The sequence below is a fragment of the Zingiber officinale genome, chromosome 4B (assembly GCF_018446385.1).
Source record: "Zingiber officinale cultivar Zhangliang chromosome 4B, Zo_v1.1, whole genome shotgun sequence".
Classification (NCBI taxonomy): domain Eukaryota; kingdom Viridiplantae; phylum Streptophyta; class Magnoliopsida; order Zingiberales; family Zingiberaceae; genus Zingiber; species Zingiber officinale.
In genome coordinates this window covers 51,387,276-51,402,449 of record NC_055993.1, presented here as the reverse complement: position 1 = coordinate 51,402,449, position 15,174 = coordinate 51,387,276, and the positions used below count along the sequence as shown (strand labels likewise).

At 34.2% G+C, this 15,174-nt stretch overlaps 1 protein-coding gene across 3 annotated transcripts in view; it reads right to left on the bottom strand.

Annotated features, from left to right (window-relative positions):
* Window positions 1-3,667: 3,667 nt before the first annotated feature.
* Window positions 3,668-15,174, bottom strand: part of LOC121975047 — a 65,269-nt gene continuing 53,762 nt past the window's right edge. For 2 of the 3 annotated variants that reach the window (XM_042526414.1, XM_042526411.1), the window contains 2 exons: window positions 14,353-14,446; window positions 3,668-4,028 (listed from right to left, as the gene is read on the bottom strand). In XM_042526414.1, coding sequence (XP_042382348.1) covers window positions 3,807-4,028; window positions 14,353-14,446 — 316 coding nt within the window. In that variant the 3' untranslated portion in view covers window positions 3,668-3,806. The remainder of the gene's footprint in view (window positions 4,029-14,352; window positions 14,447-15,174) is intronic. The other variant, XM_042526413.1, reaches the window with a different exon arrangement.

Below are 15,174 nucleotides of genomic sequence, written 5' to 3'. Positions count from 1 at the left end.
CTAAATAGGATCTTCGTTTATTTTTCCATTGTTCATCCTCTTCCACCTTGTACATTTGAAGTTTAAACTGAAGAATATCCCTCTCAACCTTAATGGCAGCCTGTTCCGCTTTAGAACGTTCTAGCTCATCTAATAGGGAGGTTATCTATGAATTTTGGGCTTTTAGCTTCTCTTGTTGTTTTAACAATAAGAAGTTTCTGGCAATCAACTCTTGAATTAGTTCAAAAGATCTAGAGTTGTACGATAGTTATAGCCTTTCTAAAAAGGTGATTTTCTGAGCTAAATCCAAAAGAGCTTTATCTTTTAGAGCTCTCTTCACTCAAAATTGGGATTCACTCTTTTGTAGTTGAAGCTCCAAGTTTTCCTTCTTAGCCTCTTGAGACTACAATGATTAGCGACAACCTTGTAGAGTTTTCTCTAGGCCAGTGATAAGTTTGGTCTGAAAATCTATTTTTCCTTGTAATTGCATAATTTCATCACTAGGAAGAAATTATATTTTTATGCATTAAAAATTGTAAATTAAATAAATTTTCATTAAATTATCTAAGTGAACTAAACAACATTAAATTATATTTTATTCTCCATAACCTTATTTATGTGATTACTTGATAATCATATAATTAAAATTATATATATGATGACTTAAATCAAATATACGATCTTGTAATCTTTCATTATTATCTTTGGGCATGTAGTCTCATTATAATGATCTGGTGATTGCCCAGGTAATGACTTAGCTACTTAGTGCATAGTTGTGGAGCCTTCTATGTAGGATTGATTATCAAGTTGTATGTGGTATCGTCGGCATACGATGGTTGTCAAGTGAAGGATATGACTCCACAAATATCAATCAAGTATTCAATTCGGAAATCAACTAGTTCTGATTTAAAAAAACTTAATGCTTCTATTCAATTCATTGTTCAAAGAAGTTTATCTTTAAATTCGTAATCCAACAATTCATCATTACGACAGTAAAATTTACTCAAATTACAAATCAATCTCATATGGAATATCACATATTATATCATTTTTTTTATTTTAAAGATGATCGATCCAATTTCACAAAAATTTCACATCAAACATCAAGATAAATCAGGAGGGCGCTCATAACAAATGGTCCATCAGCTCAACATTCTCAAGTTAACCATCCATTAATAAAAATTTATTCGTTAATTCGCCAAAACTAAGATTTGCTCCTTAAATATCTAAAAATTTAAAAATTAATCTTATGGCTAAACCATTGCACGGGAACTCAGAGATGAATCTATGTTATGGTTATAGTGGGCTGTAGCACACCCAAATTTACATTTAATTACCAATAGTGAGGACTCACACATCAAGGTGTTGAAATGAGATTCATTTCCTTATCTAGTAGCTTGCTATGACATCTATCAAATGGAAACAAATCAAGTGACACAATATAAATTATGGGTGGAAATCATTCCTTAAAAAAAAATATATCACGTCTAAATCATATAATAATTTTATTACGTAAATAATAAAAAATATAATTTGGATGAATAAATTTGTTTGCTGATCAGCATAGTCATCCAAAATAATGAACTTTCTAATTAATTAATTATGTCTGTCAAATTTGATGTAGCATTAATATGATGTGTTAAGGTATGAATGGACGGAACCAAGTATCCTATGTATATACTGGTGGGTCTGTCACATTTCTCCATCGTATATCTCGGTGATATTAAGAATTTTACCTAATGTAATGGACTCAATTTTATAGACCCAATATATTAAATGATATTTAATTAAGAATATAGATATAAATTCTATTATAAATAATTTTATAATTCAAAATTTCATATGCACAATCTCATTAAACAATATCATATACAAAGTTTATCTTTAGTTTTTTAATTTTTTTTTCTAGCTCTTGATTATGTCAATCAAATTTTACCTTTAGAATTTAAGAATTGAATTATGATATTAAACAGAAAAAATTAAATAAAAAAAATTAAGTTATATATATATATATATATATATATAAAATTTAAGCTCAATCTATCTCTTATTTCTGGATCCGTCCTTACCAAGACTTAATTGTATCATTTCATTCATCAAATGACGTGCCTTAAGAATTTGGTACCAAACTAAGACTTATTTTCTTGAAAAATTGAGTCAAGGATAACCTTTTATTTTATTTATGAAAGGAAAGTAAGGGCATATTTATGAACTTGTGAACCCAACGAAATTTATCATTAAAATACAAACTGTCATTGAATTAATCCAACTTTTTTTTATCAGCAATTGACTAATAATATGATATGATAACTCATTAACTAATTCAATCCGTTCGGTCTCATGAAAATTGTTTACCAGTCATCAGACGAAATCGAGAAGCGCACATGACGATAAACACACTCGGTGAGAAGCGCACGCGGCTAGTCTCATTGACTAGCAATTAACTGATGATGTAGCATAAGTTGATTGATATGTGAATAATCAATCACATCAATCGATTTTTGAATTTATCGTATTTTATTTGTAAATTTCTGTTTAATTTAATTGGTTTAACTTAATTTTAAATTTTATAATCGACAGAATAAATTGAAATAATCTAGATTTTTTTAAAAAAAACTAAATTTCAAATTAACCAAACTAATTTTTTTATTGATATTTTGCTCACTACTAATTATAGGGCATTGTACCTTTTCTTATTATCCCAATCTTCCCTTCCATTTTTTTTTATTTGTTTTGGTAATCCAAATATCCAACTTATCGAACCACTAATTCTTGAAATGACCGATCTAGTTCCACAAAAATTTTCTATCGACCATCGGATAAATCAAAAAATACTAATGAAAATTTGTCCAAACAATTAGTACGCTTAGGCTTGTTTCTCACTAAAAGAAAAAGCAGTACACCGCAGCTAAGATTTGAAACTTCAATCTCTTGGTTATCAATTTAAGGAACTAACCATCAGACAATTACTCTAGTAATTGGGGCTATCCCAATCTTCCTTCTCCTTATCTACGTGGAGTACCCTAAAATCATTTTGACGATTAGAGCCCTTTATATCCTCCGGCCTTTCGTGACTTTAAATTTCTTGAATTATGGTTAAAATCTTTTTCTTTTTTTTTTTTCTATTTAGCAATAATAATGGCTTATCATTCAAGCTCAATACTCAGACAACATGAAGGAGGAAGTTGGTTCCGAGACTTGGAAGGAGCTTTCCTTGTATCTTCGAGGAAAGCTTATTGCTTTCTTTTAACAAAAAACAAAAACCATTATAATTTTATCATTGTTCTTTTGTTTTCATACTTTTTAAGTGCAAGAAAATAAAATCTTTAGCTGACTTAAGAAATGATAATAATAAAACAACAAAGGATATCTTATATATTTAAAGTTAAGGGCATAAGAAAGTTTTCTCAAGTTGTTTTAGTAGCTATATATTATTCGTAAACAATACACAATAATTTAGTAAAAAGAAAATCATAATTCCTTCCTAAACTTTGAAGTGTGGAAGATTATTCATCTCGCATGAGAAGAAACTCAGTAGGAAGATTATTCTCTTTGCAAAACAGAAACGACTAAAATTGTTACAGCAGAAAGACATGGAAAAGTAGATAATAACAAAATCCAACTTCCGATGGCCTCTAAACAATGGAGAGTGAGTCGAGCACAATAGAAAATGAAAATGTCGAGAGGATTCGGGAAACTGAACCTTGTGTCTTGTCATTTAAAATAGATACGAATGGAGATCAGTTACAGATGTCTTGTATTGTTCGAAAAGATCTTAAAGATGAACCTATGAGAATGCTCCAAATCTGTACAACAAGAAACTTCTCTTAGAATCCAAATGCTTTCCTTGCTGCAAGAAAAAATATAAAGACAATTGGAGACAAAAGGAACAAAATATAAGGGAGGCCTTCTTTTACTGCACTATCATCTTCTTCATCCTTGTTGTGAATATAATTGTCTTTACCATCCACGAATGCATCGAAGTATGACTCGTACCCTGTTTCCCTTGGGAAGGCTGATGACCTTGATACTTTCATCACTTCCATAGCCTGAGGAAGAACCAATACTAGGTTATGCACTTCTTCCATTTGATTTGCTCATTTTCAGTTTACCATTCAACAGAATCAGAGTGCAAAGTTGGCACAAGTAATTAATCCAATAAATTAGGCAAATGTCCTAAAAAATTTCAAGTTTTGATATTAATGTGTACCAAAGCCTATTTTATCAAGCATGCCAAAAAGTAGAATCCATTTTTATGGAATTCTAAAAACACTCTAGACATGACCTCACCAAACCACCTTTATCAAACATGCCGATATAGGACCCCTTTTTATGAAATTTGAGAAACCTATCAGTAGCTGACCAGAGCCCCTTTCATCAAACATGCACAAATGAGGCCCTTTTCCCATCAATTCCATAATTACCTTGGATTTCACAGGAAAGTTCACTGCGACTGCCAGCAGCTAGACTGGAACCTCACTGGCCTATATTCCAGTGAGAGCAATAGAGAGGGTACTTAATAAATGTTTTAAATAAAAATACATAAATATTAGACGAATAAATGGATAAATATATATAACAAGTTCTTTATAGCCTTGATATAGTATAATGTAAAAACCATATGTTTGAAACATGATTCTGATTCTAAACATACCCATTGATTACCATTTTTTCACATGCACTATAACTCAATAATAGGTTTATAGTGCTCTTATATTATTTTACTAGAAAAGTACAGAATCATGTTTTGATCAAAACATAATTTATTAACTTCCATTGTTATAATGTATCGGATCAATACAACTTATTAAAGATAACACTCACTCACACTCTCTCTCTCTCTCTCTCTCTCTCTCTCTCTCTCTATATATATATATATATAGGAAAGCATATGATTATATTGTAAGATCGTTGTGCTAGAGGAGGAGGGGGGAGTGAATAACGCTCGTGGCTTTCACATTCGTTTAAAAACAATCGGAGTAAAATGCAACGGAAATAAAAGAAAGAAAACAAAGCAATTGCTAACACGTTTCTTTTACTTGGTTCGGAACTGTGGGCAATTCACTATCAATTCCGAATAAGTATAAGTGTGATCTTACAATATTAAAACGACTGTATACCGATAACTACATATCTGAAGATTCTTGTTCTAGGTCGTTGGAGCAGCGTTTGGGCGTTGTAGAAGCGTTTTCGGAGTAGCGCGCAAGAGCAGAAGTCGTTCGGAATGTTGAATTTTACGTGATGGTCGAATGTTGCTTTTATAGGCTATTCCGGGCGCCTGGATCCCTTCTCGGCACTTGGACCATGACGTAGGATCGTCCAATCAGCGTGCTCCAGTGTGGCGAAGAGATGAAATTTAGCGTTCCGGCCCTGAGACCAGCACCGAGCGCCCGAACCATGGAGGCGCCTGCTCAGGCGCCTCGCCTAGGCTAAAGCTCCCCGACTAGGTATCCCAAGCGCCCGAACCAACTTTTTCTAGCCTCTTCGTTTTCTGTAAAATAAAGTTAGTCCAAATAATAAACAGTATATAAAATATGAATTTGATAGCTTCTGACTGTCCGGTTCTGACTTTGAGTTTCGCTGAAACTCTAGGTTGAACTTCCCTCTTCGGGGAACACGTCATCACCTACTCCTCTCAGGAGAGTTTACCCTTTGCCAGATCGGTCCTCCAGACCGTATGGACATTTTCTTAGCGTCCGAGACTTCAGGTCTTCATGCTGAACATTCGGTCCACGACCCGTACAAACTTCCACCTGGTCTGCGACCAGCAGGATTTTCACCTAGAGTCCCCGACTCTAGGATTTCGCCCAAAGTGCTCAACCCGCCAAGATTTCGTTGCCGAACCGAAGCTACGACTTTCCATAACCTAGGGTTACCATCCCTTAGGACCTCGGGTTACCTCCCCTAGGATTTTCCACCTGTGTAGAATCCACTAGGAATTTTGCCTAAGAATACTTAGGACTTTCCTGTAAGCTTATCCACACTTGTGAGATAACAAAACAACTTAACTTCGAACCCTTTACCATAATCAAAACACAGATTTGATCGTTTGGTGTCCCTGCACCAACAATCTCCCCCTTTTTGATTATGGAAATATAGTTTAAAGTTAAGTAAAAACAAACAGCATTCGAAAAGATAAAGTAGATTTCAAATAGTATTTTTCAAGGTAAAAATAAAATGTTACTCACTCCCTCTTAAGTATTACTGTTTATCAAAATAAGGCTTTTTACTTTACTTTTTACACCTTTCTCCCCCTTTGACATATATAAAAAACTATTAAGTAGAGAGAAAAGTTGAAAAAAATTTAAATTTGAGAGGTTGACTTTTAATCTTTTCCTTTAAGCTCCCCCTAAAACTAGCACTTTACTTTTCTTTTCAAAAAAATATATTTAGCTTTCAACGAGTTTTTCAGGAAAACTTATTAGATATTTAGCTTTGAAAAGAATGTCTTTGAAAAATACTTAGCTATAAATACTTAGCTTTAAAAAGGATGTCTTTGAAAAATACTTAGCTTTGAAAAGATTTTCTTTTTTAAAAAACATAGCTAAATACTTAGCTTTTAGAAAGAGTAAACCTTAGCTAACTAATTAGCTTTTGAAGATGATTTCTTTGAAAAATACTTAGCTAAATACTTAGTTTTGAAAAAGAATTTAAAAAAAAAAAAACCTTAGCTAACTAATTAGCTTTTGAAAATGATTTCTTTGAAAAATACTTAACTAAATACTTAGCTTTGAGAAAAAAAAAGTTAGCTAAATACTTAGCTTTTGAAAATGATTTCTTTGAAACATACTCAGCTATTTTTCTTAGCTAAAGAAAAAGATTTTGATAAAGACTGAGTTAAGTACTTAGCTTTGAAAAGAGACTTAGTTAAAAACTTAGTTAAGTACTTCGCTTCAAAAAGATTTTTATAAAATTTTGAAGAAGTAATTGATTTTTAAAAAAACTTAAGTTATAAATCTTTTGAAATATCACCCCAAAAAATTAACTCCCTATTTCTCTCTCTCTCTCTCTTAAAAAGTTTAAGTAATTTGTAGGGGATAATGAGTTTAAATAATTCAATTAATGCCTTGATTAATGACTATGACCCTAGAGTCTAAGCATGGAAAACTTAAGTATAAATGCATGGAAATAATTATCTATTTTTCTGATTTTCCATTTCACCCATTCTAGGTTATCAAATATATTCAGCTTATGAGTTTGTATGAGATGGAGTTAAGTTAATTTTTAAGTTGATTTTATGTTTGAATTTTGAACAAATATTTATGTTTGAATTTCAAAAATATTTAAGTTTAATTGGTAAAAAGTATTTAAAATAATTAAGTTTGAGTTTCAAAATAATTAAGTTTGAATTTATGTTTGAATAATAAAATTTAAACAATTAATTAAGATTTGAAAATAATTAAGATTTGTAAATAATAAAACTTGAAAATAATAAAATTTGAAAATAATTAAGGTTTTGAAATTAAACTTTGAAATTAATTAAGATTTAAAAATAATTAAGTTTTGAAAATATAATTTGAAAATTAATTAAGATTTGAAATTAATTAAGATTTTGAAATTAAAATTTAAAAATTAATTAAGATTTGAAATTAAAATTAAAATTTGAAAATAATTAAGTTTTGAAAATATTTAAGATTTTGAAATTAAAATTAAAAATTATGATTAAGATTCGGTTTAAGTTTGGTTAAGTTTTATTTAACTAATTTTAAACCTAAATCCATCTCACCCTTTTTCTAGATTGTCAATCAAGGAACCTTATCTGTTTTGTGAGATGGTTATTTTATCTTCAATTTAGATTCAAATCTAAGAATTGATTTACACATGAGTTAGACTAAGGTTTAACAATTAGTCAATTAAACATTCATTTCAATAATTGACTTCCAAGCTGTGACGAGTCACTAGGCCTTCTTGGATATTAGAATAACTACTTCTAGACAGTCTTTTAAAGAAATTAAATATTTAATTTTCTTTCTCAGAATCCTTGGTCTAACTAATCAAGTGTCGATCAAGCCTAAGTTCTTATCTATCATAATCTAAGCATATATAAGGAAAAAAAGCAATAAATCAAGCATCAATCAAGTTTATTAATAAAGATGGTCTTTCTATTAGCTTCCCCTGGATCATATCCTCGATAAGGTCTATCAAGGTAGTGGATTTGATCATTGGGGATCCAATATTGATCAAGTCCAACTAGATTAGTCAAGTTAGACTTGGGGATCCATGCTTGGACTAGGTTCTTAGTTAATCGATTCACTAAAGACAAGTAAGATTTGAATCGATTCTAGACTTGTACCCAAGTCCGGTTCGGTTGTATACAATCCTTTGTTTTCCAAGAATCAGATCAAGATTCTTGAAACCCAAGGTGAATCATTCCAACGTGTCCTTAAGTTCCTTGATTTGACTTTTCAAGTTAGAATTGTCTTCACTCAAGTTGTTGGACTTGAGTTAAAGTTCCAATCTGAACAGATTCAGTTAAGGAGATTGGGTTAGTCACTTTCTTAACGGTTGTTAACTCCTTTTGGAGTGAAGTGATATGGATATTGGATTTGGCCAATTTCCTTAATAGATATGAAGTTAAATTTTGTAAATCATCGACTTGAGTACCAACAATTAGTGAACTTACAATATTATTTGACCCTTCGGAAATGAATACGAATCCGTAGCTTCTTTTGGACTCTGTTTCTGATTCGGCTCCGGCTTCAGATTTGGAATCGGTTTCGACAACGTATGCTTGTGCTGGTAGAGCAACGAAGCTTGCTTGCTTGTGTTCTTCGTCCAAGTCTTCCGAGGATATGGACCACGTTGTTTTCAAGGTCTTCCTTCTTCTTTGCTTCTGGTTTGGACATTCAGGCTTGATATGCCCCTTCTTGTTGCAACCGTAGCAAGTGACTTCAGATTTCGCCTTCGTGTTTGATTGAGTCATCTTCTTTTTCTACATTTTTCATACTAGTTTCACGAGCTCGGCGGTAATTTCATCGTATTCTTCCAAGTCAGATTCGTCTTCGGACTAGGGTTCGGTTCAACGCTTGATTTTTGGTTCCCTCGTTCTGTTTGTACATATGACTAAAGCAATACCTTTTTCGACTGCAGTGCATTAGTTTGTTCGTGAAGTTCGAATTCAGAAAATAGTTCATCTAATCTAATTAAGGAAAGGTCCTTAGATACCTTATAAGCATCTACCATTGATGCCCACAAGATGTTCCTAGGAAAGACATTTACCTGATGATGTCGTTGTTTGTTAGAGCCCTAGAGTCAATCATATGATGATTGTTGTATGGACTCGATGTATCATATTCCTATATATTTATAAAGGCATTTCATTATGGTTATTATACTTACTTTTATTAGTGCCAAATAACTAAGTATAATATCGTCCTTGAGTAGAGGGTTCTTATCTATATCAATCGATTGGTTGAATCGATAGTGAGATGATATAGAGAACACTACTCTTAATCATTCCTAGTCAAGTATTAACATTCAGGGACAATGTTAATGCGATGAGACTAGCATGTAGGTCAACTCGATGACTTGATCTCACAAGTCATGGATATAGAGATATCAAGTTGACACATGGATATGCATTGGAGAATGTATACTGAATGACCCGCTATGAGAAAGTATCATGGATCGTTATATGAGTGTCATATACTTTTTCATGTGGCTATTAGTATGACTATTAGTCCTTGGACCTGAAGTCACCATGGTTCCCTACATAAGGAGTTGCATACTTTGGCTTCGTCAAATGTCACCCGTAACTGGGTGGACCATAAAGGCGATTACTGGGTATGTAACAAATTATGCGGAGGGATGTGAGTGATGTAGATGGGATCTATCACTCCTATATGACGGGAGTGACATCATTATTCTTGATAGAGTGAGACCACTAAGTGCATGGTCATGCCCAAATGAGTCAATATGAGATATTGAGCTCATTTGATTAGAGTGAGTCTACTTGGAGTTCAAGATTTAGATTGATTAGAGGATGAAACGGACTATGCCTCACATTGATCAATCTAAATGTTAAGGATAGAAGGACATTGTCATATATTGTGAAGGATCACAATTAGTAGTCACAAGGTGATGTTGGATCTCAACATTCTTGTAACTTGAGTAGTAATGATGTGTTGCTAGATACCGCTCATTACTTATGCTTCTAAATGAGTTTAGGAGCATTGCCAACGTTACAAGAACCTATAGGGTCACACACAAAGGGCAATTAGATGGAGAATAGGTTCATATGATGAACCAAGAGGATGAGGTTCATATGATGAACCAAATTGGATTAAGAATAATCCAAATTAAACTAATTGAGTTAGACTCAATTTGATTCATGTGTTAAATGAGTCTAATTTAGACTTGGACTCATTGAGTCAATTTAATTCAATGAATAGAGATTCATTAAATCAAATTGACTTGAACCAATGGTTAGATTTGATCAACCATGGGAGAAAAGAGGTCAAGTTTGACTTAACTTGAGAGGGAAGATGAAAGGTCAAGTTTGACTTGACCAATGCCACATCATTTGTGTGTTGGCATAAGGTGGGCCAATGATGATGTTCCACATCATCAAGGTTGGCTTATGTGTGTGCCAACTCATGAGGGAGACCAAGAGCCATGACTCTTGGTATCCCATGGAGGTTTATAACCTCTCCATGAAGTGGCCGGCCAATTGATTGCAAGTGAATGCAATTGTGTGCTTATTCACTCCTTCTTCCTCATCTCTTCCTCTCTACTCTCCCTCTTCCTCCATTACCGTGAGCCACAAAGAGTGCTAGCACACTCTAGTGTCTTTTCTCCATCTCGTTGTTTGTGTGGATACATATAGAAGAGTGTTCAATTGACACTCTCGAAATCCGACAACCTTGGACGAGCGGGATAAGCAAAGGGCTTCGCATCAAAGGTATAAAATCTCTACCATGTAGACCTAGAGTAGATCTAGAATAGAAACAAGTACATGAATTTATTTTAATCTTCGCACGGATCCGGTGGCAAGACTTCGGGGTTTCCGCAACGCAAAAAACGATTTTTGCGGCCCGAAAGTCCCAACAGTCGCGATTCTCCACTTTTAGTCCTATTGCATGTAGACTGTTGAGAAGGTCTTGGATGCGTGCGTGTAGTTGGATCACCGTCTCACCCTCCTGCATTTTTATATTATACAATTTATTTAGAATCAAATCACGCTTACTTACCTGGGTGTCTAAGGTTTCCTCTTGCAGTTCGATCAGCTTCTCCCATAGTTCTTTTGCGCTTGAAAACAGACCAACTTGGTTCATCTCTTCTTTTGTCAGGCCGCGTTGTAGAGTCTGAGTAGCTTTGGCGTCAGCCTTTATCTTCTTTCTGGTTAGTGCAACCCATTTGTCGCATAGGGATGAGGACTCCATCTTTGGTGGAATATGTGAATCCCATCTAGATGATTATCTATATTTCCACCTGTGTTTTGAGGTGGTATTCCATTCGGCCCTTCCATAGCCGAAGTCTTTGCCGGAGAATAGTGGAGAGCGTGCAGTGCTATAACCTTCTTGGTGGGCCATTTAAAAAGAGTTCTTGCACAACAAGAAAAACAGAGCTTGTCCCAAGACTAAGTTTTGGCTTAGTAGTACGGAATAAAGTATTAAACAACTAAGCGAACTCGAGTGGTGTTGCACCAGCTTCGAGAAAGAAGAAAACTCGATTGCGATAAAATTGATCTGGAAGAGGCAACTGTACCAATTCCGATGGACTCCGAAAAATTTAAAAACTAATACCACGAAAAATTTGCTTGAATGGTGGTTTCACCGATTCAAAGCAACCCCGCTCTGGTACCAATTGTAAGATCGTTGCACTAGAGGGGGTGAATAGCACTCGTGACTTTCACATTCTTTTAAAAATAATCGGAGAAAATGTAGTGGAAAGAAAGAAAGAAAACAAAGTAATTGCTGACACGTTTCTTTTACTTGGTTTGGAGCTTATGACGACTCCTACTCTAAGGCCCGCGATCATCGATTGCTTACGTTGGGCAATTCACTATCAATTCCGAATAAGTACAAGTGTGAGATTACAATATTAAAATAACTGTAAAGTAAAGTATATCAACAACTACAGATCTGAAGATTCTTGTTCTAGGCTGTCGAAGCAGCGTTTGGACGTCGTAGAAGCGTTTTCAGAGCAGCGCGCAAGAGCAGAAGTCATTCGGAATGTTGTATTTTAGGTGTTGGTCGAATGCTGCTTTTATAACCTGTTCCGGGCACCTGGATCCCTTACGAGCGCCTAGACCGTGATGTAGGGGCATCCAATCAACGTGCTCTAGCGTGGCGAAGAGATGAAATTTGACGTTCCGGGCACCTGGACCAGCTCCGGGCACCCGGACCACGGAGGCGCCTGCCCAGGTGCCTTGCTTGGGCAAAAGCTCCCTGACCAAGTATCCCGAGTGTCCGGACCAACTTTTTCCAACCTCTTCGTTTTCTGCAAAATAAAGTTAGTTCAGGCAATAAACAGTATATAGAATATGAATTTTACAAGCTACGACTGTCCGATTCTAACTTTGAGTTTCGCGAAAATTCTAGGTTGAACCGATGTCTACTGTTCCTTGTTCGAGGAACGCATCCTCACCTATCCTCTCAGGAGAATTTACCTTTTGCCAGATTGGTTCTCCAGACCGTCTGGACTTTGCTTAGCGTCCGAGACTTTAGGTCTTCATGCTGAACGTCCGCTCCACGACCCATCCAGACTTACACCTAGTCCGCGACCACCAGGATTTTCACCTAGAGTCCCCGACTCTAAGATTTCGCCCAAAGTGCTCTATCCGCTAAGACTTCGTTGCCTAACCACAATTAGGACTTTCCATAACCTTGGGTTACCACCCCTTAAGACCTAGGATTACCACCCCTAGGACATAGGGTTACCACCCCCTAGGACATAGGGTTACCACCCCCTAGGACATAGGGTTATCTCCCCCTAGGATTTTCCACCTGCCTAGACTCCACTAGGACTTTTGCAGAATCCTTAGGACTTTCATGCAAGCTCATTCACATTTGTTAGATAACAAGACAACTTAACTTTGAACCCTTTGCGATAATCAAAACACAGGTTCGATCGTCTACCAACATATATTTGGTTTGAAAGATGATTTTTGCTATGTAAGTATTTGTCGATCTCTATTCTCATATATAGACGTCATTATACCTCGCGCGGAAGTGACTTCTAGCATTTGTATATTATTTATTTATTTAAACTAAGGTAGGTTGAAATAATGCTTTGGGTGCTTTAGTGAAATAAATTACAATGGTTGCCATTTAGACATGTTATGTTTTTACAAAATCCTATATTTAATAATGAAAATCAACAAATATTTTTGTTTAAGAAACCCTTATTTTGTTCAAAACATGATAGACTTAAACATGATTCATAGCTACATTGATATCCAACTTTATTTTTGTATATACATCACTATAGCTCACCCATGACATTTTTAAAGTTTTAAATTTCAAGCACTTGTATATGATTTTAATGTCATATTTTAATTATCCACGAAATATAATTCTACTATCCTATTTCAAAATTCATTTGGAAATATTTGGTAAGATGTTGTGATGATCTATATGAGAATGAGGCAACCCACATCTGTGGCATAAAATCATCTTATATAACATGGTTCTACTCCTTTCCTGCCTCAAACAAATGAAAAATACCATTTGAGAGATAATGATGCCTTTGTATGTAAATGAGTGTTGCATAAAAAAATGTAGCAGAGAAACATGTCTTTAAAAATAAATTCTATGACATTTATTGGCTTTCACTCTCATAGATAAACATATCTACACCTAACTAATGTGATTCTTAGCACTTGCAAATAATTGAGTACTAGGATATTGTAAAATCATATGCTGTTGAAAAGTCAACATCTGATCCATCATAACCTATTTCACTAACATAACATTTTCACTAAAGTACCCAAAACATCATACTATCTTGGTGCTAAAATCAGCGGAAATGCTAGGAACCAATTAGTGAGGAACAGTGATGTTTATACATGAGAACAAAAGCTACCAGATAGTTGTATAGTAGAGAATCATGTTTCAAACAAAATATTGTTAACCAAAAAAAAGTTATAGTGATGCTTCTATGAAAAATGTTAAGAATACCTCTATGATAAAAAATTATGTTTTTATGCAAAACAGAGCTTTACATGCCAAAAAATAATATAAAAAACATAAATGTCGTTGTTGAGTTCCAATGATGCCAAACATTTCAAAGTCAAAATCATGGATTTCTTTAAGGATCTAATTGGACATTTTATAATGGATACCTTGGTGAGGAATATGAAAAAAAGGATCATTTCAGGGAAATTGCCCATGTGATTAACATAACCAAATTTCCCTTTCCAAACTGACATACCTGAAAACTAAATGCGAAGTGCTTTGCCCTCTTCCTCACTAGAGCATTTGGATGAGATTGAAGCCTCTCATACATTGCTCTAGCATCTTCTGGCCTGTCAACATTTAGGAAGATGTGGGATGAGTTCTTGCAGCATATCAGTTTAGTTTCAGCTAAAAGAAAAATGGTCAAAGAAACTGAAAAGAGGATATTCCTATTGCAGGTAACAAAAGTATCATGTGGATTGCCAAGAAATAAGACTATCCTCTACAATAACAACCTGAACTCTTTAGCCATATATGAAAATAAATTCGTGAAAATGACTTCTCCACTATGACCCATGTGATTCTCAAGATGGTGACTATTACTGATACAATAACCAAAAAAAAATATATGAATATTCTCAATATCTGTGATTTTGTAATAAGTGAGTACTCATCAAATTTGATTCACTTATTTAATAGACAAGAGATGTAGAGAGACCCAAAGCTAGGAAATCCTTGTGAGGAATATGTATGAAAGGATGTTACTGGCCTATGTTTGAGATAACATTGTTATTCTTTTTTTGTAATTTGTCTCCATATATGATAATGTCAAAATCATAGCATTCGAGATACAAATTAAATATTGAATAATTATATAGTTGTTTTATCTCTATCTTTTTCTTCATCTCTTTCCTCCTACCTCCAAATTACCACCAGCACTATCCATTGGAACATTGAATGACTGGCCTAATACCAGAAGTATATCGTTATAGTCAAAGACTGAAATAATGGCACTGCTTGAAATTTCAAATCTTACTTTCGGGTGTTTGATTCTTGAGAATATGAAAATTATCTTGAC